This window comes from Bos javanicus, chromosome 11 (genome assembly GCF_032452875.1).
Source record: "Bos javanicus breed banteng chromosome 11, ARS-OSU_banteng_1.0, whole genome shotgun sequence".
Lineage (NCBI taxonomy): Eukaryota > Metazoa > Chordata > Mammalia > Artiodactyla > Bovidae > Bos > Bos javanicus.
In genome coordinates this window covers 48,481,283-48,508,018 of record NC_083878.1, presented here as the reverse complement: position 1 = coordinate 48,508,018, position 26,736 = coordinate 48,481,283, and the positions used below count along the sequence as shown (strand labels likewise).

General features: G+C 44.3%; 1 protein-coding gene across 8 annotated transcripts in view; it reads right to left on the bottom strand.

Moving 5' to 3' along the window:
* Positions 1-26,736, bottom strand: part of REEP1 (receptor accessory protein 1) — a 137,001-nt gene that overhangs the window by 31,987 nt on the left and 78,278 nt on the right. For all 8 annotated transcript variants that reach the window (XM_061432629.1, XM_061432630.1, XM_061432631.1 and 5 more), the window contains exons 3-5: positions 25,126-25,202; positions 10,304-10,424; positions 5,947-6,060 (exon numbers count right to left, since the gene is read on the bottom strand). In XM_061432629.1, the coding sequence (XP_061288613.1) occupies positions 5,947-6,060; positions 10,304-10,424; positions 25,126-25,202 (312 nt within the window). The remainder of the gene's footprint in view (positions 1-5,946; positions 6,061-10,303; positions 10,425-25,125; positions 25,203-26,736) is intronic.

Here is a 26,736-nt window from a genome sequence, read left to right as displayed (position 1 = left end):
CAATGCTGTAGGCTGAGTGTCCATCCCCCTCTTTTCCTGGTACACCTCATATAACAAAGGCCCAAAGGGCTGGGCAGGTGAGGGACGAAGGGGCCTTGGTTAAAGCAGAGCACTGTAGGCAGGAAGATGGAAATAAGGCAAAGGAGAACCCAAGAGGCATAACAGAGTTCCTGGTGCAGTGCTGTCCAGGAGAACTTTCTGTGAAGGTGGAGCATCCTATCCCTGCATCAGACACTAGCCACACTGGCTGCCGAGGACTTAAAAGGGGGTTAGTGAAGACTGAGGAATTGAATACTAAAACTTACTTAATTTCAAATAATTTAAGTAGCCACATGTGGCAAGTGGCTATCATTTTGGACAGAAGATTGGAGGCCTCAAAAAGTTTATTCTTCAGATCAATTAACAAGGTTTAATGAGTGTAAAGCAACAAACAAGATGGCAGTTTGGCTTTTAGTGTTGGTTTTTTCCTAAATGAGGAACAAGGGAAAAGAAACCAGAGCCACTTATCACCAGGAGCTCACAAACTAACAGGAAATATCCGATTCTAGGGAGGGAAGAGAAGGCAAAGGCAACCCACTCCAGTATTCTTGCCTGGAGAATCCCAAGGACAGAGGAACCTAGTGGGCTGCTGTCTATGGGGTCGCACAGAGTCAGACACAACTGAAGCAACTTAGCAGCAGCAGCAGCAGCAGGGAGGGAAGAACCCACAGGCAATCTGGGGCAGAAGCATCCCTTGCACACAGAGTGCCAGCTTTACTGAGAGCAGTTGTCTTGAACAGGTGACTCTAATAACATTATTGGCGCCGCTGAAACTGTTCTGGGATAGGATCTCCAGGGGAAGTAAAATGGCATTATTTTCCAAGTTATGAGACAAGTAAAACACAAGACTGGTTTACCAGGCCGGAGAACTGGGCAGATGGAAGAGACGGAGGATATAGTTCAAATGTCAAGGGGAATGAGGGGGCCTGGATATCTCACAGTCTTAAATTTTTTTCTTTTTTTTCTTTAGTGAAAAGTGTTTATTAGGAAGAAAAGAGTACAGTTTGTGTGGATAGACACACGAGCAGAACCAGAGAGAGTCACTAAAACTCTTGCTCAATTGTTTTTTTCTCACTCTGGTTTCTCATGTGAGAATGTATTTTGCTTAACTAATTAATTTCTCCATTCCCTTTTCCAGGGGATCTTTCTGACCCAGGGATCAAACCCAGGTCTTCCACCTTGCAGGCAGATTCTTTGCTGTCTCAGCATACCAGGGAAACCCAATGAATTTCTAGAGAATTATTTAAAAAAAAAGAGCTTTCCAATTCTAGTCTTAAAAAGATGTGGGGCTGAATATTCCCTCCAGGTGGAATTACTGACTGGGAAATATTAATAGCTAACATCTAAGTTCAAAACCAACCAAGAGACTAGCGATACTTAGAAAGAAAGTACTAGCGAAGTGTGTTCCCAGGAAGGAGACAGAGCAGCTGTCACTGAAAACAAAGATGCACTGCTACTTCCCAGGGACAAGGACTAGACCTTGGGGAAAACTGGGGGATATGTTGGGGTTAATAGGTCTGGAGAGACATTTCCAATGTGCAGTATTTTTATTTTAGATTTTCTAGTTCTAGGATAAAACATCAATAGCAACTTAAATTCGTACAGTGACAGGCTCTATTTTCTTGGGCTCCAAAATCACTAATGACAGTGACTGTAGCCATGAAATTAAAGATGCTTGCTTCTTGGAAGAAAAGCTATGACAAACCTAGACAGCATATGAAAAAGCAAAGACATCACTTTGCTGACAAAGGTCCATATAGTCAAAGCTATGGTTTTTCCAGTAGTCATGTACGGATGTCAGAGCTGGACCACGGCGAAGAATTGATGCTTTCAAACTGGTGCTGGAGAAGACTCTTGAGAGTCCGTTGGACTGCAAGGAGATCAAACCAGTCAATCCTAAAGGAAATCAACCCTGAATATTCATTGGAAGGACGAATGCTGAAGCTCCAATACTTTGGCCACCTGATATGAACAACTGACTCACTGGAAAAGACCCTGATGCTAGAAAAGATTGAGGGCAAGAGGAGAAGCCGGCAACAGAGGATGAGATGGTTGGATGGCATCACTGACTCAATGAGCTTGAGCAAACTCCAGGAAACTGGACAGGGAAGCTGGGCGTGCTGCAGTCCATGGGGTCTCAAAGAGTTGGACATGACTGAGCAACTGAACAAATGGTTAAAAACCTTCTTCACACTTCATGATTATTTGCAAAAACCCTTCAAACATTCTTTTTTTTTTTTTTTTTTTTTTGAGAAAGGGCTCAGGGCTCAAAGTTACAAGGACAAAGAATGAACTAAAAGTGTAGGTAAAAGACCTTTCATTCTTCCAGTTAAGCTCTGCAGTTCCTCTTGGAGAAGCATCAAAGGATGGAAAAAAGATCAGATGAGGAAGAAGTACCCTCCTCATCTGGTCATGGTCCCAGGCTCTCTCCAATCTGTCTGAACTCAGAGAGAGGCTCTCAGGCATCTCACCCTGTCTTCTGCATCTGTTGAGCTAAATGCAGTAGGTATGCAGAATGAGAATTGATTTGTCAGTTAAGGGTGTTTTCTGGAAGGAGTAGGCAGGGTCCAGGAGCCATGGGTCCACATGGTCCAGGGGCCACGAGCACTGCGACCATAAATTCCAGTTTGCTCGGAACAGACCTAGTTTATACCTGTTGTCCTAGCATAATAATTAGAGCATCCTTTCACTCTCAGATGTGTCCTGTCTGAATATTATATTATATGGTCACCCTAGCCACTGGGACTCGACATGGTGTCTTATTTTTCCCCCCACAAAATTGCTTTGACTGTTCCCCTGGGGTCATTGACAAGGTTGTTCTGGATTCAGCTTTCCCATTCTCAAGGTTAATGCTTCTAAGGGGCTAAATCTGCATCCCAGGAATGTGAAAGAAGTTAACTGTTTTAACCTAATCACCTGTGGTTTATGGCTCTGCATGGGGCATCAGGCAGTGACCTGTAATGAGCTCGCTATTTGAAAATCATCTGGGGAACTTGTTAAAAATAGAGATGCAAGGGCCCATGGCCTGAAATTCTGATTCAGCACATCTGAGAATCTATTTAAAAATGAGAAACAAAGCTTCCCAGGTGGTTTGAACACTGAGGCCAGATTTGAACCCACTGGTGAGTCATCATTCTTCAACCGCTGGCTGGAGTGGTCCCTTGTTGCTATGGAAACCACTGTTCTACCCCTCAGCCAGACTGAATTTTACTTTTTTTTTTAAGTACACATCTGTTTCAAAAATAGAGGACATTATTTTATGGAGAGAAGAGTATTTTCTCTGTTAAGACATTTAGAGAGGAAAAGCAGAGCTCCTAAAAGGCAGAAAAATTTCTAGTCTGAAACCAAATTCAGCAGAAAGCAGGCGTCCCTCACTGCTTTAGCAAGACAAGAAAGAACCAGTGAGCAATTTTTTTCTGAAGCAAGTTTCAGACTGTCGGGAGCATCCTTCAGGTTAGCTGTAAGGTGCCTGGCTGGAGGCCTGGGCTCAGGGGCTTCCCTGGTGTTCAGAGGGGCTGATGGTGACCGGCCAAGATGGTATCAAGACTCAGGAGACTCCAGCTGGAGAGGGACCTGAAAAAGGATGGCCCTACAGAATTACCATCAGAATATAATTTACACACACGGCTGAGTGGCCAGGCGGCCCGCACTGAGCCACTCTGATAAATATACCACACTGATGTTTTATGTCTGAGCTGAGGAAAGAGCAGTAATCTGTCCTTTAGGTGCAGAAGCAGAGAAGATGGGGTGGAGGAAGGGGCCTGGGAGAAGGCTTCTATAAGCCTCATGTGGTCAAGCTGGCCTGATGAATTCAGAATTTAGCAATTTCGAGTTCTCTTTCAGCTTAAACACAAAAGCATAAAATGATTGTATCTCGAACAGAATGATCTTGGAATTCACTGCTCTTTGCAAATTCTGATATCTGAAGATAAAACAGCAGAATTTCCCCTCCAAAGATACTCCCTGGGATTCACTGCTTTGCCAGCAACTATTGTACTAAGGTGGACAGGGACCCTCCAGGTACCAGCGGTAGAAGCAGCGAGACACTTCACTATGATTCTGTGTTACATAAGCAGCTGGTCCTTCTCTGAAACAGGAATCATTCCCTTTTGGTTCTCCTGTATCCCTGCCAACCTATGTCTGCAGAACTCCTTGACTTTATGTGGATGGTACTTTTCAAACACTCATCCCCGTGTGCTGTATCTTTCTCCCAGAAATGCTCCTAAAGTGCTTCTCCCTTGGCCTAGAAAACCCAGCTCAGTCCCTTGACCCAGCTCACTGTCTACACACTCCATCCCACCATCCACCGGAAGCCCATGGAGCACCAAGATCAGTATTCAAAATCCTTTTCCAAATCCTTTCAAAGCTCTACCCTCTCTTTCCCCAAGACTCTCACATCACCATCTAGGACTCATAGCTTCCCTTTGGAAATACAACTCACCTCCCAACCCCTGGGTCTCCCCAGACATAAGCATAACTGTCTTTTCTCCATCCTCCACCAACTGTAGACCCCTACTCTACATTTGAGTTTGGGGGAAGCAATTTTCACATGGGCAATCTGCTGAATTTGCTCTACAAGTAAACATCTACTAATTACATTTTTCAGGGTTGAGCACATGATAAGAAACTGACACAATGACAAGGAGAATGTGATGGAAGAAGAAGCTGGGAAGGAACACAGAGGGCCTTTGAACAGGGCTGGGTGGGAAAGAGAAGGAAGTAATGACTTACATCACAATACCCACAGATTTGTGTTTATTTCAAACCTCCTCTACTGTATGATATTTGTTTTTCTCTTTCTGACTTACTTCACTCTATATAAGAGGCTCTAGGTTCACCCACCTCACTACAACTGACTCATTCATTTTTTATGGCTGAGCAATATTCCCCTGTATATATCCACCAGATCTTCTTTATCTGTTCATCTGCTGATGGACATCTAGGTTGCTTGCATGTCCTGGCTATTGTAAACAGTGCTGCAATGAACACTGGAGTACATGTATCTTTAAGAATTGCGGTTTTCTCAGGCTATATGCCCAGTAGTGGATTGCTGGGTCATAATGAATATATATGAAATCTAGGAAAATGGTATTGATGAACCTATTTGCAAGGAAGAAATGGAGACGAAGATGGAGAGAATGAACTTGTGGACACAGAGGGGTAGGGAAAGAGTAGGGTGAATGGAGAAAGTAGCATCTCTCTATATATATATATACATACACACACACTATCATGTGTAAAATGGATAGCTGGTGAGAAGTTGCTTTATAACATAGGGAGCCCAGTCTGGTGCATGATGACCTATAAGGGTGGGGTGGGGTGAGGGGAGGGAGGCTCTAGAGGAAGGGAATATATGTATAATCATGGCTGATTCAAGTTGTTGTATGGCAGAAACCAACACAACACTGTAAAAAATATTATTTTTAAAAACCCTCTTCTACTCTAATTACTGCTACTACACATAGTGTCCTCCACATTTAAACCACTCAACTTATTCTAGGACCCTGGGTTCCTTCCCCTAGATCTTCAGGGTCATGTGAACCTGAAGTGCACCTGCTCACTCAGCTAAGTCTCTGCACCTGTCTATTTAGGTGAGTCTCCCAGTGCATGCTGGGAAATTGCAAAGAAGTGTCCCATCGCTGCCCCTCCCCTCTTCTCTGTGTCCAAGGTTTATGCTTCAAGTAACTTAGAAGTTCTTAACATGAGAACCACAGGTGAGCTTCAGGGGCTCTGGGAATCTCTTGGTATTACCTAAATCATTTGCGTGTGTGTGTGTGCACGTGAGCATGCAGTTTTCTGAGGGTAATATTCACCCTTTATCTCCTTAGCTTTTCAAGGGGACACCAGCTATACTTAGCCCGTCTCTGGATGGGTTACAGCCATGGTGGTCAGGTCCCAGGACGGTACCTTGGAAGCAGCCATCACCGCCGCTGTGGCCGCCACGTTCAAGCCTCGCTTCCCAAAGTGCACAAGGGCATCGTAACTTCGGTCTTTCGCTTGGACCAGGCAATCATCAATTTCCTGGCAAAGGAAAACAGGCACCCTGAGTTGGAAGGCCCAAATAAACCTCTATTCTTTCTCCCCTCTCCTGAGCGCTGAGCTTGGCAGCTTGCTCCATCACTGATTCTCGCTGGCACTGCCACTAATTGGCTGTCAGACCTGGGTGAGTGCTCAGCCTCTAAACACGGTTCTGTCTTCTGCAAAATGAGGACAGTGGCGGCACCTAACTTGTGGAGCACGGTGAGAATTCATTGTTGTTGTTTAGTTGCTAAGTCCTCTCTGACTCCTTGTGACCCCAAGGACTGTAGCCCGCCAGGCTCCTCTGTCCATGGGATTTCCCAGGCAAGAATACTGGAGTGGGCTGCCATTTCTTTCTCCAGGGGATTGTCCCAACCCAGGGATCAAACCCGTATCTCCTGCATTGGCAGGTATATTCTTTACTGCTGAGCCACCCTGGAAACCCCATGGTGAGGACTACATGTGCTCATTCCAGGAAAGCACCTTACACAGTGGCTGGCTTCAGTAACCAAGAACCATTGTCATCTTCCTTATCTCAAGGAGGTAAAGCCCCCGGATCTCTGAAATTCTATTATTTCATAGCAGTTTCATACAATATCCAAATTCCTCCTCATGTGTATATCGATGGGAGAGATTAGGATGCAAAAAGAGATAGGGGATATTTTTATTGATAGAGGAGATCATTTTACAGATAATTAAATAAAAACAGAAACCAGAAGTCAAATACAAGGTAAAGGTGAGGTGGAAGAGAAGATTGAGGTCTACTTAGGGACCAAGAGCAAGTAAAATATTGGTTTAGTTCAAATTTGGATCAGTGCTGGCTCATTCTTTTTGTTGTGTTTGGGTTGTTGTCATTGTTTTAGGAAAACAGCCATTCTGTAATCATAAGAGCAGAGTTCAGTCAATGACACTTGGCCTCTGTCTCATCAGAAGTTCAGCACATTGGTGCACTTCCTTCACTTTGAGGCATACAGGTAGGCATTCACCCCCTTGCCTGGTCCTTGTTTAAAATTCCTCGGGAAGTCACAACACTCAGTTTCCATTGGCTGACTCTGGAAGTGATTCTTGGCAGCTCTTAAGAGTCAGTGGAAATTACATTAGTGGCTTCAGGGTTAAGTCCAGTGTTTAGAGAAAGGGAAGTAGGAAGAGTAGAGATTTGATAATGAGGTGGAGGCAGGGATTACCCTCTGAGACAGTAAGTGTTGTGTCTTAGTTCCTAAAGGGCATCTCAGAAATGGCTACAGTAACCTGTACTGGAGTACCTCCAACTGATGTACTCAAAACCTTGCCCTGGAAACCCAAAGTGTACAACTTTCAGAAGCAACAGAAACAAATATATCAAGCCACCTATAGTAAAAAAAAGTTGGCTTAAAGCTCAACATTCAGAAAACTAAGATCACAGCATCTGGTCACATTAATTCATGGCAAATAGATGGAGAAACAGTGGAAACAGTTGCAGACTTTATTTTTGGGGGCTCCAAAATTGCTGCAGATGGTGACTGCAGCCATGAAATAAAAAGACGCTTGCTCCTTGGAAGAAAAGCTATGACCAACCTAGACAGCATATTAAAAAGAGAGACATTACTTTGTCAACAAAGGTCTGTCTAGTCAAGGCTATGGTTTTTCCAGTGGTCATGCATGGATGTGAGAGTTTGACTATAAAGAAAGCTGAGCTCAGAAGAATTGATGCTTTTGAACTGTGGTGTTGGAGAAGACTCTTGAGAGTCCCTTGGACTATAAGGAGATTCAACCAGTTCGTCCTAAAGGAAATCAGTCGTGAATGTTCATTGGAAGGACTGATGTTGAAGCCAAAACTCCAATACTTTGGCCACCTGATGCAAAGAGCTGACTCATTTGAAAAGACCCTGATGCTGGAAAAGATTGAAAGTGAGAGAAGAAGGGGACGATGGAGGATGAGATGGTTGGATGGCATCACTGATGCAATGGTCAGGATTTTGAGTAAACTCTGGGAGTTGGTAACAGACAGGGAGGCCTGGTGTGCTGCAGTCCATGGGGTCACAAAGAGTCAGACATGACTGAGTGACTGAACTGAATTGACAGTGCTCTTAATTCATATGGTAGAACCTTACCACACAACCAGTTCAGAAAGTCATATAATATCATTAATGAATTACAGAATGCTGGACCCAATAATCCCACTCTCAAGAATTTATTCTAAGACAAGAAGTCAATAGAAGTTGATTGTATACTATGCGTGGTGATGTTTGTGGGTCCTTATGGACCCACAAGTGGAAAAGGATGGTATGCAAACATGTTTAAGATTTCAGAAGACAAGTAATGCATCTTTTCAGCTTTTTGTAGTTATTGTCTTCGGGTTTCGTTTTGGCTTTTTGGTGTGTGTGTGTGTATGGTTAACATTTTAAGGAAACATTACATAGACTGCATTGAATGAAAAAAGGAGCTACCAAACAAATTAATAAGACAGAGGTCTTTTATTTTAATGGTTTCTGCATCTATTATTTCCCTTAGTGTCTCGGTGGTAAAGAATCCACTTGCCAATGCAGGAGACACAGGAGATGTGGGTTTGATCCCTGGATTGGAAAGAGCCTCTGGAGGAGGAAATGGCAACCCACTCCAATATCCTTGCCTGGGAAATCCCATGGACAGAGGAGCATGGCAGGCTACCGTAGGACATGACTTAGCAACTTAGCATGCATGTGTCTCTTACTGTATGAAATCTTAACAAAACCATGGAACAATCCATTGAAAACAAATCTGACAAATCAGGTTCAGAGGAGATGTTAAACAAAAAACAATTTAATAGACAGTGACATTATCTTAAAAGTAGCTTCAATTTCTTTTCAAGAGGTATAAGTTGTAATTCCTCCGTGTATCCTTAGATATTGTTGACTCCTTCCTGCAATTTCTCCCTATCTTATTTTTTCCATCTCTGTATGCTTATGCTAAGTCGCTTCAGTCGTGTCCGACTCTGTGTGACCCCATAGACAGCAGCCCACCAGGCTCCCCCGTCCCTGGGATTCTCCAGACAAGAACACTGGAGTGGGTTGCCGTTTCCTTCTCCAATGCATGAAAGTGAAAAGTGAAAGTGAAGTCTCTCAGTCGTGTCCAACTCCGAGTGACCCCATGGACTGCAGCCTACCAGGCTCCCCCATCCTTGGGATTTTCCAGGCAAGAGTACTGGAGTAGGGTGCCATTGCCTTCTCCTTTACATCTCTGATATTAGACAAATCTACATTTTCATTTCAAGGATGTATGGGAAGCAAAACTTTGAAGCAAAACACAAAAGGTAAATTGAATGAAACAAATTATTATGTCTATTCTCATTAACACACTTATCAACTGATAACTTATAAAGTATAAAAATAGCAGGTATTTCATTTGTAGTATACATTTTATCATTGATCAATAAAGCACATGTACTAGAAATTTATTGTATTCCAGTCTCTGTTGTAGCTATCCAGGCACAAATTCAAGTCTTTTCATCTCTCTAGGCTTCAACTTTCCTGTTTATGTTAGGTTTTTAAAAATTTATTATTTTTATCTTTAACATTTATCATTTTTATTTTTTTGTCCATGCTGAGTCTTGGTGGCTGCTCAGGCTTTTGTCTAGTTGCAGTCAGCAGGGGCTACTCTGCAGCCGTGGTATGTGGGCTTCTCACTGCAGTGGCGTCTCCTATTGCAGAGCACAAGCTCTAGGGCGAGCAGGCTTCGATAACTGCGGCACGTGAGCTCAGTAGCTGTGGCTCCTGGGCTTGAGAGCACAAGCTCAGTAGTTATGGTGCATGGGCTTAGCTGCTCCTCAGAATGCAGGATCCTCCCAGACCAGGGATCAAACCTGTGTCTCCTGCATTGGCAGGCAGATTCTTTACTACTGAGCCAGCAGGGAAGCCCTGTACTCAGTTTTTAAAGTATTTTTTAGTAGTATATATAAAAATTCCATCTACAAAAGGACAGGTGCCGAGCCTGATGAAAGAAATTCACTTTGGGGAGTTGAATTATGAGTGAATTTTTTTCTGTCTTTTGTTTCGATGTATGGAAATGTTTTACAATAATAGTGATGAATAATATCCTTTTGAGAATTTCACCAGGTCATAAAAATAGACTTAAAAGAGAAAGATTAGAAGGAACAATTTTCGGGTAGGGGGCAAATAAGTCAATCAAGAGTCTCCTTCAATAAAATCATATGTCTTTTTTTTTTTTTTAAATCACTTAAATTTTTTTTTCACTCACTCGAAGGAATGAAAGGCAGAACAACACAAATTACCTTTTCTTTTGAAGACAGTGTAGGATGTACAAACTTCCTGTAGAGGAGGCTGGAGCCTTTTGTGTAGGGAGACAGCAGCCAGGCTACAAATGCTATTTTTAGTTCATAATAGAATGGAAACCTGGAGAGAGAGGAGAAACATACACATTCCATTAGGTTTTCAGCAACTCTGCCCTGAGCCTATGACAGAGAGAACCTGGGAGCACAGATAGCTCTCCTGCCTGCACACAGCCTGGTCCTCAGATTCCCATGAACGTGTGTGCACACACACACATCCGAGGTACAAGCCCAGGGCCTCTTTTGAAAACCAGTTTCTTTTCTGTGTGTGTGTGACCTCAGTATGAGGCTTGTAGGATCTTAGTTCCCTGAGCAGGAATTGAACCCAGGCACCTAGCGGTGAAAGCACAGAGTCCTATCTATGGGACCACCAGGGAGTTCGCAAAGCCCATTCACGTTTTCTTTTGTTGTCAAACAAGCTAGGGACCCAGGGTCTCTCAGCAGTCACTCTATGACTGTGCCTGACAACAACTGGCGCTTTCTGCCAGGCTCCGTTCACTTTGGCTGGAGCCAGAGCTCCTGCAGGCCCAGATGCCACATCCACCCTCGCCCGAGTTCCCACTCATTCACTCTTTCCTGGAGGCCAAGAAGAGACAAACACTTGGAGGATTCACAGCAGGGCTGAGCTGACAAAGAATCTCCACTTAGAATGAAAGCCTCTGTTCCTTGGCTGTCTTCTTAGTCCCCAAACAGGCTGGACAGGAGCCCAACTCTTGCAGGAAAGAGGATGGTACTTACTCTGCTCAAACCAACAGCAGACTTGGGGGAGGGGGGCAGGGAATAGAATATAAATAGTAAAATACAGGAAAGCCTGGCGTGCTGCAGTCCATGGGGTCGCAAAGAGTTAGACATGACTAAGCAACTGAACAAGTACAATATATATAACTGCTTTATATACATATACGTATGTATACTTATATATATACATATATGTATATATATATACTCCCTGAGAATCCCTTGGACAACAAGGAGATCAAACCAGTCCATCCTAAAGGAAATCAGTCCTGAATATTTATTGGAAACTGAAACTCCAATATTTTGGCCACCTGATGTGAAGAACTGACTCATTTGAAAAGACTCTGATGCTGGGAAAGATTGAAGGCAGGAGAAGGGGACAACTGTTGAGGGCCAGAGTGAGGTACTCTGCCCGTGGCAAAGGTCATGAGGAAGGAGGCTCGACATACACAAAGGCGGGATCGAGCCTCAGGAGTCCCCCTGGAAATCCTCGAGCATCTACCCCCATAACCAGAGCCTGCCTACTTTACTACTTTGTGCTCTCACCTACACCTCTGACTTTACGGGGGGCTGTCCCCCACCACCTCTTTCGGAGAAGGAGTTAATCTAGAGCTCCAGTTAATCAAAACTCTTGGGCGTGACAAGAGTGTTTTAACCTACAAACTCCTCTGAAGGTTCTCTGGCCTGCCTGACAGGCTTGTCTGGCCACATGTGATTGCTCACAGCCTCCCAACTGTGAGAGGCACGAGATGCTTTAAACCTTCTAAAAACAGGTTCCTTAGAAAAGTTAGAAAACTATTAGTATAAGTATAATGGGCTGATTAGAAATTGTGTTGGTGAAGGGTTTTTCATTTGTTGAGCCAATGTTTGTTGCTAAGTCTCCATATCCCCTGCCCTTACACACATTAATGAATATATAGAAGAAATAAGTATTAACCTTTGATATTAATCACATTAGACCTTAGGCTAAGTAAATTCTTTCCTTAACTAAAACCCACTATACCCTCACCCTGTAGGAATGTAACTTTATTTGGGTGGCGTCTGTTTTAAGAATAATCACCCCTGGAGAAATAAGTGTCCTGGTTGACTGACCGTTGTCACAAGGAGAGGGTCATAAATTGTCAGCAGGCCCCCTGGCCAGAAGATGATGTAATACCCCTAAGACCTCTGTATACATTTGTATGAAGCACCTGACTTTGATAAAAGTCAGGACTGCTGACCCCGCGTGACTTTTGCATAACATCTCAGTGTATAAAAGTAGACCATGGAAAAGAAAGAATTGGGATCAGTTTCTCGAAATACTGGTCTCCCCATGTCTCTCTCTCACTCTGGCTGAGTCTCCATCTGGAGCGCGGAACCCACCATGCTTACTAATTATGCCTGGGCTTCTAAGATCCGACCGGGGAGGCCTCAGTGTCTCCTCTCCTTCGGGAGAACGGAAGGACGCCTGTGGCCTACATAAGTGGTGCAAACTTCTTGTCTTGAAGTTTTATTGGTCTCCCGCGTAAACCAAGCTACTCAGCCTCTTTTCTCCACTGAATTTTCCTACTGAGCTATCCTTATTCTATTACTCTTTACATCTTTAATTAATATATAATTGAAGCTATTGTATCCTGACCCTCGCCGACGCCGTCCCCACTTCGAATACCCTGGATCAGCCGGGGCTGGACCCCGGCAGACAACAGAGGATGAGATGATTGGATGGCATCACCGACTTGATGGACATGAGCTGGAGTAAGCTCCGGGAGTTGATGATGGACAGGGAAGCCTGGCATGCTACAGTCCCTGGGATCGCAAAGAGTTGAACACAACTGAGTGACTGAACTAAACATATATATATAGTTTCAGGTGTACAGCAAAGTGATTCAGTTGTACACCTGACACTAACACATCATTGTAAATCAACTATGCCTGCATGCTAAGTCATTTCAGTCATGTCTGATTCTTTGCCACCCCATGTAGCCTGCCAGGCTCCTCTTTCCATGGGGTTCCCTAGGCAAGAATACTGGAGTGGGTTCCCATGCCCTCCTCCAAGGGATCTTCCCGACCCAGGGATCAAACCCTTGTCTCATATATCTCCTGCTTTGGCAGGTGGGTTCTTTACCACCACTGCCACCTATACTTCAATAGAAAAAAACCTAAATTTTAAAAACCAACATCAGGCAAAAAGGTTTTGATCATTTTGGTACCAAAAGAAAAAGAGTTCAAGGTACAGATAAAATATAACTCTGAAGTTTAAAGTTCTGGGTACTATTCACTGATGTATCCCATAAACCCTTCGCCAGCACCCATATATGGCAGTTGGTGCTGAGCACCAAGAGGACACTAGGGAACAAAGAAGACCTGAGCCCTGTTCTCTTGGAGCTTCCAGTCTAGCAGGAAGCACAGACAAGGTTCTGGCATCTTCGGAACTGACAGTCCAGTCAAGGAAACAGAGATTGCTCAAATCAAGACAATTAGTGTAGAACAACATCCTGAGACAAGCGCCATCAAGGGTCTCTGTTAACCCATATGGTACTTCTGCACATGTGAGAAAAAGCCCAACCCTTCGACTGGATGCAGTCCTGTGAGCATATGACTTGCAAACAGGGCTTCATCTGAATTTCAGCTCCACTGGCCAGGTATCTTGTGCTATGAACAACCTGTGCAACCATAATTGGCAGGTCAAATGGGTATTAACCAGGTCTTTTTATTTTTTGTATTCTGATGCTTTGACATCTTGGGACCTTGCTGATGGAGAGATTGCCTCTCTCATGGACACCACAATACAGGCTCCTGCCCACACTTCTTTCCTCTGCTTCCTGATCTGCCTGTGTGACTCTGCATGGCACACCGTTCCTCTAGGGATCTGTGTATCTTTTTAAAAATATTTATTTATTTATATATTTGACTGTACTGGGTCTTCACGGTGGCACACAGGATCTTCAGTTGCAGCATGTCAACTCTTAGTTGCGGCATGTGGGATCTAGTTCCCTGATGAGGGATTGAACCCAGGATCCCTGCACTGAGAGTGTGGACTCTTAGCCACTGGATGACCAGGGAAGTCCCTTGGGATCTGTGAAGTTAACAAACTTATTCCTTCATGATAGTCATTTCTGTGTCTGCATGTCTTGTGCTATGCTGTGCTTAGTCGCTCAGTTGTGTCCAACTCTTTGCAACCCCATGGACTGCAGCACGCCAGGGTCCTCTGTCCATGCAGATTCTCCAGGCAAGAATACTGGAGTGGGTTGCCACGCCCTCCTCCAGGAGATCTTCCCAACCCGTGGATCAAGCCCAGGTCTCCTGTACTGCAGGCAGATTCTTTACCGTCTGAGCCACCAGGGAGGCCCAAGAATACTGGGGTGGGTAGACTATCCATTTTCTAGGGGAACTTACCAACCCAGGAATCATACCAGGGCCTCCTGCATTGCAGGCAGATTCTTTACCAACTGAACCACCAGGGAAGCCCCTCTGCATGTCTTACCAAACTTAAATCCTGGGTACCATTCAAACATGATGCTATGAGGGAACATGATACTTGGGCAGGTTTGAGGCATCAGAAAAGTAAACCCCTTCCAGGCCATCCTCGTGTAAGAGGGCAAACACAAACAGTAATTTCTAGCAAGACATTTCAGAGGTCTTTAACTCTCACATCACTCCAGACAGCAGCTCCACCCACCCCTTCTTTCCCAACCCTAGTCCACTGCCTTCTGCTCCTGGCAGGCCCTTCCTGAACATTCTCCTAGCAACTAAAGGACACTTTCATGTCAAGATCGTTTAATGCTTCACAGCCAGAAAAGAGAAGGAGCTGAAGGAACAGAGATGTGATCCTCTCATATTTGAACACTCTGGTGATTAACAATGGAGGAAATTTGGTCTTGAAAATAAGTATTTGTTAGCCCCAAGGGGCAAATGAGCCTGGCAAGCTCAGGCACCAATCCAAGTTACAGAGATAATCCTAGGGGGAATCTGTCACACTGTGGCCCTTTTGTTTATTATGTAAGAGATGTGGGTTGTTTTTTTTTTTTTAATAGGTTGTGTGTCCACATAGTTTAAAAGATTCTAGAAGTCCAAAAGGGGACATAGCAGAGTCTCTTTCCCATCTTGGACCCTTTTCCAAAAGCACAAAAGCATCATCAGTTTCCTGTAGATCCTTCCAGAAGTGGACTGGGGCTAAGATATACAATCATGTGGGTATGTAGGACACCTGCAATGCTCCCTACACTCACTCAGTGGTATTCTCTGCTCCCCTTCACACCACACCTTGCTTTCCCCACCACACATCCAATTAACAGGACACTCCGGTGGCTTCAGCAGTAACGTGAACCGTGAACTTCCAGATGTTCAAGCCGGTTTTAGAGAAGGCAGAGGAACCAGAGATCAAATTGCCAACATCTGTTGGATCATTGAAAAAGCAAGAGAGTTTCAGAACAACATCTACTTCTGCTTTATTGACTATGCCAAAGCCTTTGACTGTGTGGATCACAATAAACTGTGGAAAATTCTGAAAGAGATGGGAATACCAGACCACCTGACCTGCCTCTTGAGAAACCTGTACGCAGGTCAGGAAGCAACAGTTAAAACTGGACATGGAACAACAGACTTGTTCCAAATAGGAAAAGGGGTATGTCAAGGCTGTATATTGTCACCCTGCTTATTTAACTTATATGCAGAGTACATCATGAGAAACGCTGGACTGGAAGAAACACAAGCTGGAATCAAGACTGCCGGGAGAAATATCAATAACCTCAGATATGCAGATGACACCACCCTTATGGCAGAAAGTGAAGAGGAACTCAAAAGCCTCTTGATGAAGGTGAAAGAGGAGAGTGAAAAAGTTGGCTTAAAGCTCAACATTCAGAAAACGAAGATCATGGCATCCGGCCCCATCACTTCGTGGCAAATAGACGGGGAAACAGTGAAAACAGTGGCTGACTTTATTTTGGGGGGCTCCAAAATCACTGTGGATGGTGACTGCAGCCATGAAATTAAAAGACGCTTGCTTCTTGGAAGGAAAGTTATGATCAACCTAGATAGAATATTCAAAAGCAGAGACATTACTTTGTCAACAAAGGTCCGTCTAGTCAAGCCTACGGTTTTTCCAGTGGTCATGTATGGATGTGAGAGTTAGACTACAAAGAAAGCTGAGCACCAAAGAATCAATGCTTTTGAACTGTGGTGTTGGAGAAGACTCTTGAAAGGTCCTTGGACTGCAAGGAGATCCAACCAGTCCATCCTAAAGGAGATCAGTCCTGGGTGCTCATTGGAAGGACTGATGTTGAAGCTGAAACTCCAATACTTTGGCCACCTGATGTGAAGAGCTGACTCATTTGAAAAGACTCTGATGCTGGGAAAGATTGAGGGCAGGAGGAGAAAGGGACTACAGAGGATGAGATGGTTGGGTGGCATCACCGACTCAATGGACATGGGTTTGGTTGGACTCCAGGAGTTGGTGATGGACAGGCAGGCCTGGCATGCTGCGGTTCATGGGGTCACAAGGAGTCAGAAACAACTGAGTGATTGAACTGAACTGAACTGGAGATTTTCTCATACCATTTCATGGAGAGTGGTTTTTCTCTCTCTCTTTTTCTGGCTGCTCCATGTGACTTGCAGGATCTTAGTTCCCTGGTCCAGGATTGAACCTGGGCCTGGGGCAGTGAAAGCACTGAGTCCTAACCACTGGACCACCAGGGAATTCCCCAGGCCTTACCCTTCTTAATGGCTATATAGGGGGCATGAGCATCTACCCAGACCCCCACAGATGGATATTTACAAAGGTCACAACCTTTAGTTACTACAACAGAGCTGCCATGAATCTCCTGGAGTATGCTTCTTTATGTCCTGATGATAATATACCTTTAAGAAATGCTCAGAAGTGAAAATTTTGCAGGTATCTGATTTATAGGTAGAAGCTGCGCTTTTGTGCAAGCACGAGTACAAGAGCCTGGTTCTCCCCAGCCTCATGCTCACAGTGAAGGACAGTGTAAGAGCCTACCCTAGGTTATGAGGATTGGCGGGGCAGGGAGTTGGTGGGGAGGATGGGCATTAGATCCTGAGCAGTTCTTCTGAGCTGCCGGAGCCCCTGTATTCTCTGGTCAGCCTGCTGCTAAGCCTCCTTGTTCTTCAAGATCTTTTCTGTGTACCCTATCCACATTAACATGACTTTTTTTTTTTTAATTTATTTTTAGTTGCACTGGGTCTTCATTGCTGTGTTAGTCGTTCAGTCATATCTGACTATTTGTGACCTCATGGGCTGTAGCCCACCAGGCTCCTCTGTCCATGAGGATTCTCCAGGCAAGAATACTGGAGTGGGTTTCCATTTCTTTCTCCAGGTTCATTGCTGTACATAAGCTTTTTCTAGTTGTGGTGAGCAGGTGCTATTCTTAGCAATCACTTCATTTTCTTTCAATTTTTTTCCTCAAGCTTTTTTCCTGCCCCCCTTTCTATTCAAAGACAACTTCTGGCTTACTGAGTGATTCACTCAGTTGGGAAAATTCAACTGAAAAGCTATGAGGTAAGGGGCCCATGCTAAGCAGTTCAGGGAAACCAAAGCTAGGGTAGAAACATCTTCCCCCTTAGTGGTTTGTCATTTAGCAAGACCAACAGGTAACCCCATAATGTACCGTGAGTAATGGAACAATATCTCAGTGCGGCTCAAGGGCTTTGCTTCTCTCCGAATCATCATCCATTGCTCACAAACATACACCTCTCAGTTCTTACTGTGTACCTGGCCAAAGGTCCATATAGTCAAAGCTATAGTTTTTCCAGTAGTCATGTACGGATGTGAGGGTTGGACCATAAAGAATGCTGAGCACCGAAGAATTGATGCTTTCGAATTGTGGTGCTGGAGAAGACTCTTGAGAGTCCCTTGGACAGCAAGGAGATCAAACCAGTCAATCCTAAAGGAAATCAACCCTGAATATTCATTGGAAGGATTGATGCTGAAGCTGAAGCTCCAGTATTTTGGTCACCTGATGCAAAAAGCCGACTCATTGGAAAAGACCCTGATGCTGGGAAAGATTGAAGAAAGGAAGAGAAGGGGGCAACAGAGGATGAGATGGTTGAATGGCATCACTGACTCAATGGACACGAGTTTGAGCAAACTCTGGAAGATGGTGAAGAACAGGGAAACCTGGCCTGCTGCAGACCACAGAGTCAAGGGAGTCGGACACAACTTAGTTACTGGACAACAACATTCTATGTGGATAAGCCCTTGAATTGCCCTGACCTTAAGAATTAGGATGTATTTGAGAAGAAAAGGCTGGATGAAGCCATAATATCCAAGTCATTTGTACAGCACTCAGGTGCAATTCTATGCTCTCAACACAATACCGTCACACTCAAGGGGGTAAGAATTTCCTTTTTTTTTTTTTCAGTCATGCCAGGTGGCCTGCCGAATCTCAGTTCAGCAACCAGGGATTGAACCAAAGCCTCAACAGTGAAAGCTCTGTGCCCTAACCACTGGACTGCCAGGGAATTTCTAAGAGATTTCAAAGAGGGTTTGGCAAGTAATGAAACTGTCAAATATACAAGCAATTAATGTGTACAGCAAATTTCCGGAAGAAAACACAACTGACTTTGATCATGCTAACCTCTGGGGAGAGCCAAGGGCCTGGGGGAGGAGGGACTTACTTTTTAGTGTACTGTTTCAATTTTATTTTGCCATGTGCATGTAGTATTATATATGTTTTTAAAAATTAAATGAAATAATCTACACAAATTGTGAAACAAACCACCATCCTATCTCTTCTGGGACCATACACAGCTGCTGTTTTCATCAAGATAGAAAGCTTTTAAAAGTTACCTATGAAGAGAGAACTGTGCTAAGGGTGAGGTGGAGAGAGCAGGGTGGGGATGGATGCATGAAGAGTGAGAGGAAAAGTATAGACATGAGGGGTGATTTCCAGTCCAGGAAGTAAACAGAAGTGAAAGATGCTTCTAGGAAGCCAGAAGGTGTAGAACTACCTCTCCACTTCTTTAATTATAAAAAGAACTTAGAGCTGCTGAATTGGGATCCATTCCCTGGACGGGAAAGAGGCTCTGTCTGTCTGATAGGCCTGTTCTGGGTCCAACCCCAGGGTTAAAGAGAGGATGGAGAGGGAGGACTATCCCAGAAGGAGACCAGGATCTGTGACACCTGGAGCTTGCCAGGAAAAGACAGAGCAGGCTGAGGGCATGTCCAGACTGCAAGCTGAGACAGGCACAGGTGGTAGCGGTTTAGTTGCTCTTCCCTGCAAAAGTGGAGCCCAAGGTGCCAGGAGACAGGCAAGGCACCCTCATTTTCCACCCACAAACTGCCTGGACAGTGTGAGCTCAGGGGGACCAAGGAGGGACCAGATGATGCCTCTATATGGGTCAGGAAGAGAGGGGTGTTCTGCTCACACTGCACACACACTCCAAATACACTAGCTATCAGATGCCTTCCTGTGATAGGCAGCATTTTGATCCTATGAACTTCCTCCCCATGTTACCCACCAATATGTTACCTCACATGGCATAAGGGATTCTACACATGTAATTAAGGTAATTAATCTTCTGACTTTAAGTTACAGAGACTGGGACTTTCCTGATGGTCCAGTGGTTAAGAATGTGCCTTCCAATGCGAGGGATACAGGTTCAATCCCTGGTCGGGAGACTAAACCTGTGCACTACAACTATGGAGCCCACATGCCACAGTGAAGAGTCAGCATAGCCAAAAAAAAAGAAAACTGAACATGTGAAAATTTCAAAGTTCAAGTCAATGCATTTGGTACATGTATTGCAAGTGCTCTTAATAGATAATCATGAATTTTTTTTTAAGATGGGGAGGTTATATTGAATTATTGGGGTGGGCTTAATCTAATAACATGATACCTTAAACAATAAGGCAGAGACCATTCTCTGGCTGGTAACAGAAGAGGACAGAAATGACATGCCATTGTTGGCTTGAAGATGACAGGATGTCACATGTCAAGGAAGTGGGGACCTCAGTCCTACAGCCCCAAGGAATTGACTCTGCCAACAACCTGAACGAACCTGTAAGTGGAATCTCCCCAGAGCCTCCAGATAAGAGCCTGGGATGACCCACACCCGGGTTTTGGTCTTGTGAGCTTCCCATCAGAGGACTCAGTTGACTCTACTTGAACTTCTAACTCTCAGAAACTGCGAAGTAATAAATTTGTAGTGTTTAAGGATGCTAAAGTTTTAGTAATCTATTATTGCAGCAATAGAAAAGTAATACACCTCCCCCAAATCAAAATTAAATCAACCCCAGAGGCAGTTGTTGACACTTGGGTTGCCATGCCCTCCTCCAGGGCATCTTCCTGACCCAGGGATTGAACCTGAGTCTCTTTATGTCTCCTGCACTGGCAGGCAGATTCTCTACCACTAGTGCCACCTGGGAAGTCTACTTATTAGGCATGAGACTAAAATTCCAGGACCATGGGTTAAACATATCCCAGCTATTAGGGAGCAGCACATCCATCATTAGGTAGGATTTCCACCCAGCAAAGTGGTTGAAATGCCAGGACCCCCAGGAAAGAGCTCATGAGACTAATGTTCTTCCCCACAGTGTTCATAATAAAGGATGAGAGGAGAGCAGGAGGCCACCAGTGCCAGCCAAAAGGAGGGCATTACAACAGAAGACTAGACCACAAGAAGTGCTGGCCATGCTCTCTTTTTTTTAAATTGGAGGACAATTGCTTTACAATGTTGCGTTAGCTTCTGCTGTACAACATTGCAAATCAGTCGTAACTATATATTTATATCCCTTCTCTTGGGCCTCCCTTCCTGCCCTCATTCCACCCCTCTGGTTCATCACAGAGTACCAGGCTGGGCTCCCTGTGTTATTAACGTATTAGCACCTTCCCACTTGGAGGAGGCAACGGCACCCCACTCCAGTACTCTTGCCTGGAAAATCCCATGGACGGAGGAGCCTGGTAGGCTGCAGTCCATGGGGTTGCGAAGAGTCGGACACGACTGAGCAACTTCACTTTGACTTTTCACTTTCATGCATTGGAGAAGGAAATGGCAACCCACTCCAGTGTTCTTGCCTGGAGAATCCCAGGGACAGGGGAGTCTGGTGGGCTGCCGTCTATGGGGTCTCACAGAGTCGGACACGACTGAAGCGACTTAGCAGTAGCAGCAGCAGCAGCAGCACCTTCCCACTAGCTATCTACTTTACATATGATAGTGTACATATGCCAGTGCTACTCTCTGAGTTCATCCACCCTCTCGTTCCCCCACTGTGTCCACATCTGTGTCTCCACGTCCGTGTCTCCATACCTTCCCTGCAATTAGGTTCATCAATACCATCTTTCTAGATTCAGTATATACGCTTTAATATACTATATTTGTTTTTCTCTTTCTGACTTACTTCACTCTGTATAAAAGGCTCTAGGTTTATCCACCTCACTAGAAGGGACTCAAATTCATTTCTTTTTATGGCTGAGTAGTATTCCATTATATATATACCACAACTTCTTTATCCATTCATCTGTCGATGGACATCTCGGTTGTTTCCATATCCTGGCTACTGTAAATAGTGCTGCAATGAACACAGGGGTAACATGTGTCTTTTTGAATTGTGGTTTTCTCAGAGTATATGCCCAGTAATGGGACTGCTGGGTCATATGGTGGCTATGATCCTTAATGGATTACACAGTCCTCACTAGGTCCAGCCTATTCTCCTCATCTCCACGGGACAGACAGGAGCCTCCCCACTGAAGCTCTAATCAAAATGGGGTTTGCCTCTTAGTGGCAGCCCGTGGGGCCTGGGGAAGGAAAAAAAAATGGCTCAGCAGAGTTCTGTCTCCATTCTTAGAGACTCAGCCCATCTCTGGTCTGTTGTTTACCTGGGCACAGAACAGGACAGGATGGCACAAGCATATTAAATTAGGTAATCCAGATTCCTTCCTTCCAGCTTGAGGTCATAATAGCTGAGACATCTATCTCTCCCAGTGGAGATGAAAGCCAGGCTCTTTCAGGGGAAAAACGACATACACACTGAGCCAAGACAGGATTCAGTGAAGTAGTGTTCAGAGAAGTGGACGTCTTTGACCCAGGACACCCCAGAGGATAAGTCCAGATGAATCCTTTTTAGGATGAGAACTTTTTCTCCAAAATGGAAATATCCTTATTATTTTTTTCTGATGATATTTGATCATGGTAAAACATTCATAAAACACAGCAAATGTGAAACTGACCTCATGATCCCAAATTGCAGAAATAACCCTAGTTAAGTGATGAGTATTTTCCACACTATTTTTAGTATATATTCACATGTACACAAACTCAGACACTTCAGATATAAACAGGACGCTATATATTATTCACAACCTCATTTAGCTAAGACACAATATATCAGTACAAACATGTAGCTTATGATTTTCACTTGGTTCACCACTATAACTGTACTGGTCATAAGAGAAAAAGAGCTGTCCATCAAAAGGGAATAGATTAAATAAATTACAGTTCATCTATACCATGAAATTCTATGTGGCCTTTAAAAAAAGTAGGTAGATCTGTTTATGCTTTCATGAAAGTATTTAAAAAAATAAATTTAAAAAACAAAGTAAGAACTATTAGGTATACTATAGCTGTTGTTCAGTCACCCAATCATGTCCAGCTCTTCGAGACCCCATGAACTGCAGCACGCCAGGTCTCCCTGTCCCTCACCATCTCCCAAAGTTTGCTCAAGTTTATGTAAATTGCATCGATGATGTCGTCCAGCCATCTCATCCTCTGATGCCCTCTTCTCCCTCTGCTCTCAATCTTTCCCAGCATCAGGGTCTTTTTCAAATAAGCATCTGTTCATATCAGATGTGGAGAAGGCAATGGCACCCCACTCCAGTACTCTTGCCTGGAAAATCCCATGGACAGAGGAGCCTGGTGGGCTGCAGTCCATGGGGTCGCTGAGTTGGACACGACTGAGCGACTTCACTTTCACTTTTCACTTTCATGCACTGGAGAAGGAAATGACAACCCACTCCAGTGTTCTTGCCTGGAGAATCCCAGGGATGGGGGAGCCTGGTGAGCTGCTGTCTATGGGGTCGCACACAGTCGGACATGACTGAAGCGACTTAGCAGCAGCAGCATATCAGATGACCAAAATACTGGAGCTTCAGCTTCAGCATCAGTCTGTCCAGTGAATAGTCAGGGTGAATATCCAGTGAATCTCCCTTAACATTGATTGGTTTGATCTTGCTGTCCAAGGAACTTTCAGGGGTCTTCTCCAGCACCACAGTTTGAAGGCATCAATTCTTTGGCGTTCTGCCTTCTTTACAGTTCAACTCTCACAACCACACATGACCCCTGGGAAGACCATAGCCTTGTTGGCAGAGTAATGTCTCTGCTTTTCAACACACTGTCTAGGTTTGTCATCATTTTCCTGCCAAGAAGCAATCATCTTCTGATTTCATGGCTGCAGTCACCATCTGCAGTGGTTTTGGAGCCCAAGGAGAGGGAATCGGTCACTACTTCCACCTTTCCCCCTTCTACTTGCCATACAGTAATGGGGCCAGACGCCATGATCTTAATTTTTTTGATATTTAGTCTTAAGCCAGCTCTTTCACTCTCCTCCTTCACCCTCATCAAGGGACTCTTTAGTTCCTCTTCACTTTCTGCCATTAGAGTGTTATCATCCGCATATCTGAGGTTGTTGATGTTTCTCCTGCCTATCTTGATTCCAGCTCGTAACTCATCCAGTCTAGCATTTCTCATGATGTGCTCAGTGTATAGGTTAAACAAACACGGTGACAATAGACAGCCCTGTTGTACTCCTTTCTCAATCTTGAACCAATCACTTGTTCCAGACAGGGTTCTAACTGTTGCTTCTTGACCCGCATACAGATTTCTCAGGAGACAGGTAAGATGGTCTGGTATTCCCATCTCTCTAAGAGCTTTCCACAGTTTGTCATGATCCACAGAGTGAAAGGCTTTACCATAGTCAATGAAACAGAGATAGATGTTTTTCTGAAATTCCCTTGCTTTCTCTATAATCCAGTGAACGTTGGCAGTTGGACCTCTAGCTCCTCTTCCTTTTCTAAACCCAGTTTAGACATCTGGAAGTTCTTGGTTTGCATAATGCTGAAGCATACAGTGCTGTATGTTGTGCTTAGTCGCTCAGTCATGTTCAACTCTTTGTGCCCCCCACTGACTGTAGCCCATCAGGCTCCTCTGTCCATGGGATTCTGCCAGCAAGAGTACTGGAGTGGGTTCCCATGCCCTCCTCCAGGGGATCTTCCCAACTCAGAGATCAAACCCAGGTCTCCTGCATTGCAGGCAGACTCTTTATTGTCTGAGCTACCAGGGAAGTCCAAAGCATTTGGTACATCCTTAAACAAAGGAAAAGTATGTGTATATGTGTGTACCCCTGAATATTCATTGGAAGGACTTTTGCTGAAGCTCCAATATTCTGGCTACCTGATGTGAAGAACCAATTCATTGGAAAAGACCCTGATGCTGGGAAAGATTGAAGGCAAAAGTAGAAGGGGATGGCAGAGGATGAGATGGTTGGATGGCATTATCAACACAGTGAACATGAATTTGAGTAAACTTCAAGAGATAGTGGAGGACAGAGGAACCAAGCGTGCTATAGTCCATGGAGTTGCAAAGAATCAGACACAACTTAGCAAGTGAACAACAAAAAAGATGTGTGTACATATACACTTGCACACATTTTAAAAAATTGTATACAACTGTGAAAAGTAGTAATGGTGAGAGTGAATGGTGTTGGGGGAAATTTAGTTTTATTGCACACTTTTGTGTATTGTTTCTTATTTTCCTTTTAATTTTTTTAACATATGAATGCTTCTTTACCAACTCCATTAATTGAAGAATTTTGTTTATCTTGCTCATCATTATAAGAACAATACCTGCTCTGATAAGGGCATTCAATAAATATTTACTTGAAGAACAACTTTAGAAGAAGTTGATTTGAAATGTTCCAGTGAATATCCTTGCACCTGCTTCTCTGCTGATAAGGTTTAAGACTGTGGTCAGACCTTTTCCATCTCTCCCTTGAGACTAGGCAGCTTACCTGGACAAGTCCCAATTCCTGGAGTACTTACCAACAAAGGAAGATGTCGGTGAATGTCTCTGCTGTGGTGAATAGTGCAAATATAATCCAGTACATCATCCATTTGACCTGTTGAAAGAGAAAGCAATAAAGCTAGCAGAAAAGGTCAAGGATGAATGGTTGCCAGCTTCAAGAGAACAGGTTCCAACAGCAGATGTTGAGATGGGTCCAGGCAGCCTGGCCTACCACTGGTCACCCCTTCTCCTATTCTTCCCCAGGTTGGTCCCGTTCCACTCCAGACCCTGGGGATGCAAGCAAATAGGCCATTTCCACAACTGACCCAGGCTCGAGCTCAAAGTAGACTTTAGGTGGCCCTCACTGGCCCTCAGGTGAGCCACTGAGACCTGAAGACCAGCAGTGACTCAGGATTCAGTCAGGTCATTTTGCCAGGACTAATACCAGGTGAATAAAGTTTCCAAACTTCCACAGAGACACACTCTGGGATGAACTTTAACCTGGCCATATTCTCTGAGATAGAATAATGGTAATCCTCACTGATCACTTAAAAACACTTCTGAGGACTTCCCTGGTGGTCCAGTGGTTAGGACTCAGAGCTTCCACTGCAGGGGGCACGGGTTTGATCCCTGGTCAGGAACTAAGATTCCACATGCTGAGGTACAGCAAAACAAGCAAACAAAAACCTCTTTCATGTGGGAAAGCCCTCCCAGAAACTGGATCTTTTCTTTTGTCTCCCCCATGTCACCATCCTTTTCCATTTCTATTGTTTCTCTTCCCTAGTTGAAGCCTTGGTTTCCCCCTCCCCGCCTGCCCCCGCTTTCTTTAACTACTGTAAGAGTCTCTTAACTGCTTTCCTGCCCCTTGACTTTCCTCTTACCAATCCATCTTGCAAACTATCCCCACACTAATCTCCCACAAAGCATGAACTCATCCTACTAACCTTTCATTTAAAATCTCCTAGCCTGCAAAATAAAGTCCAAAGTCCTGCTTAGTCTGCTCCTCCTGTTTTTAGAAATGGTGGGGTAGTTTGTATTGGACTAATCCTCTTGCCAATAATGATAATAAACTCAGAACAAAATATTTTATTTTATTCTATGTATCTTTGGCCACACCATGTGGCATATGGGAAATCTTAGTTCCCTGACCAGAGATTGAACCCACACCTTCAGCATCAAAAGCACAGAATCCTAACCACTCGGCTACCAGGGAATTTCCTAAACAAAATATTTTACAGTAACTGTCTGAAGGCTATAAAAGCTATCAAAAGCTGGCAGAAACTGGAAAGGATCCAACTTTTGAAATGTGGGGACCACACCAGAGTAAATCCACAAGGATGCAGCTAAAGAAACCACCTGGTCAGCAAATCATGGGGCAGACAGAACTCCAGAAGAAACCCATAGCCGAATTTGCCTGAGGAAGTGGAAAATAGAGTTTGAGATGGTCAAAGATGCTGGAAATTGAAAAGGAAAAATCCTCAGTAAGAGGGAAGCACAAGTCATAAACCAAACTCACATATAAATTCCTTTCAATTTCTTAGCTGGCTTCTGAATTGTACAGAATCAGCCACCTTGGTAATATTCCAAGGTGGCTGAGTAAAATACAGCTAGGAAGTGGAGAGTCGAGCAGAGATTCAGTTTCTGCCCAC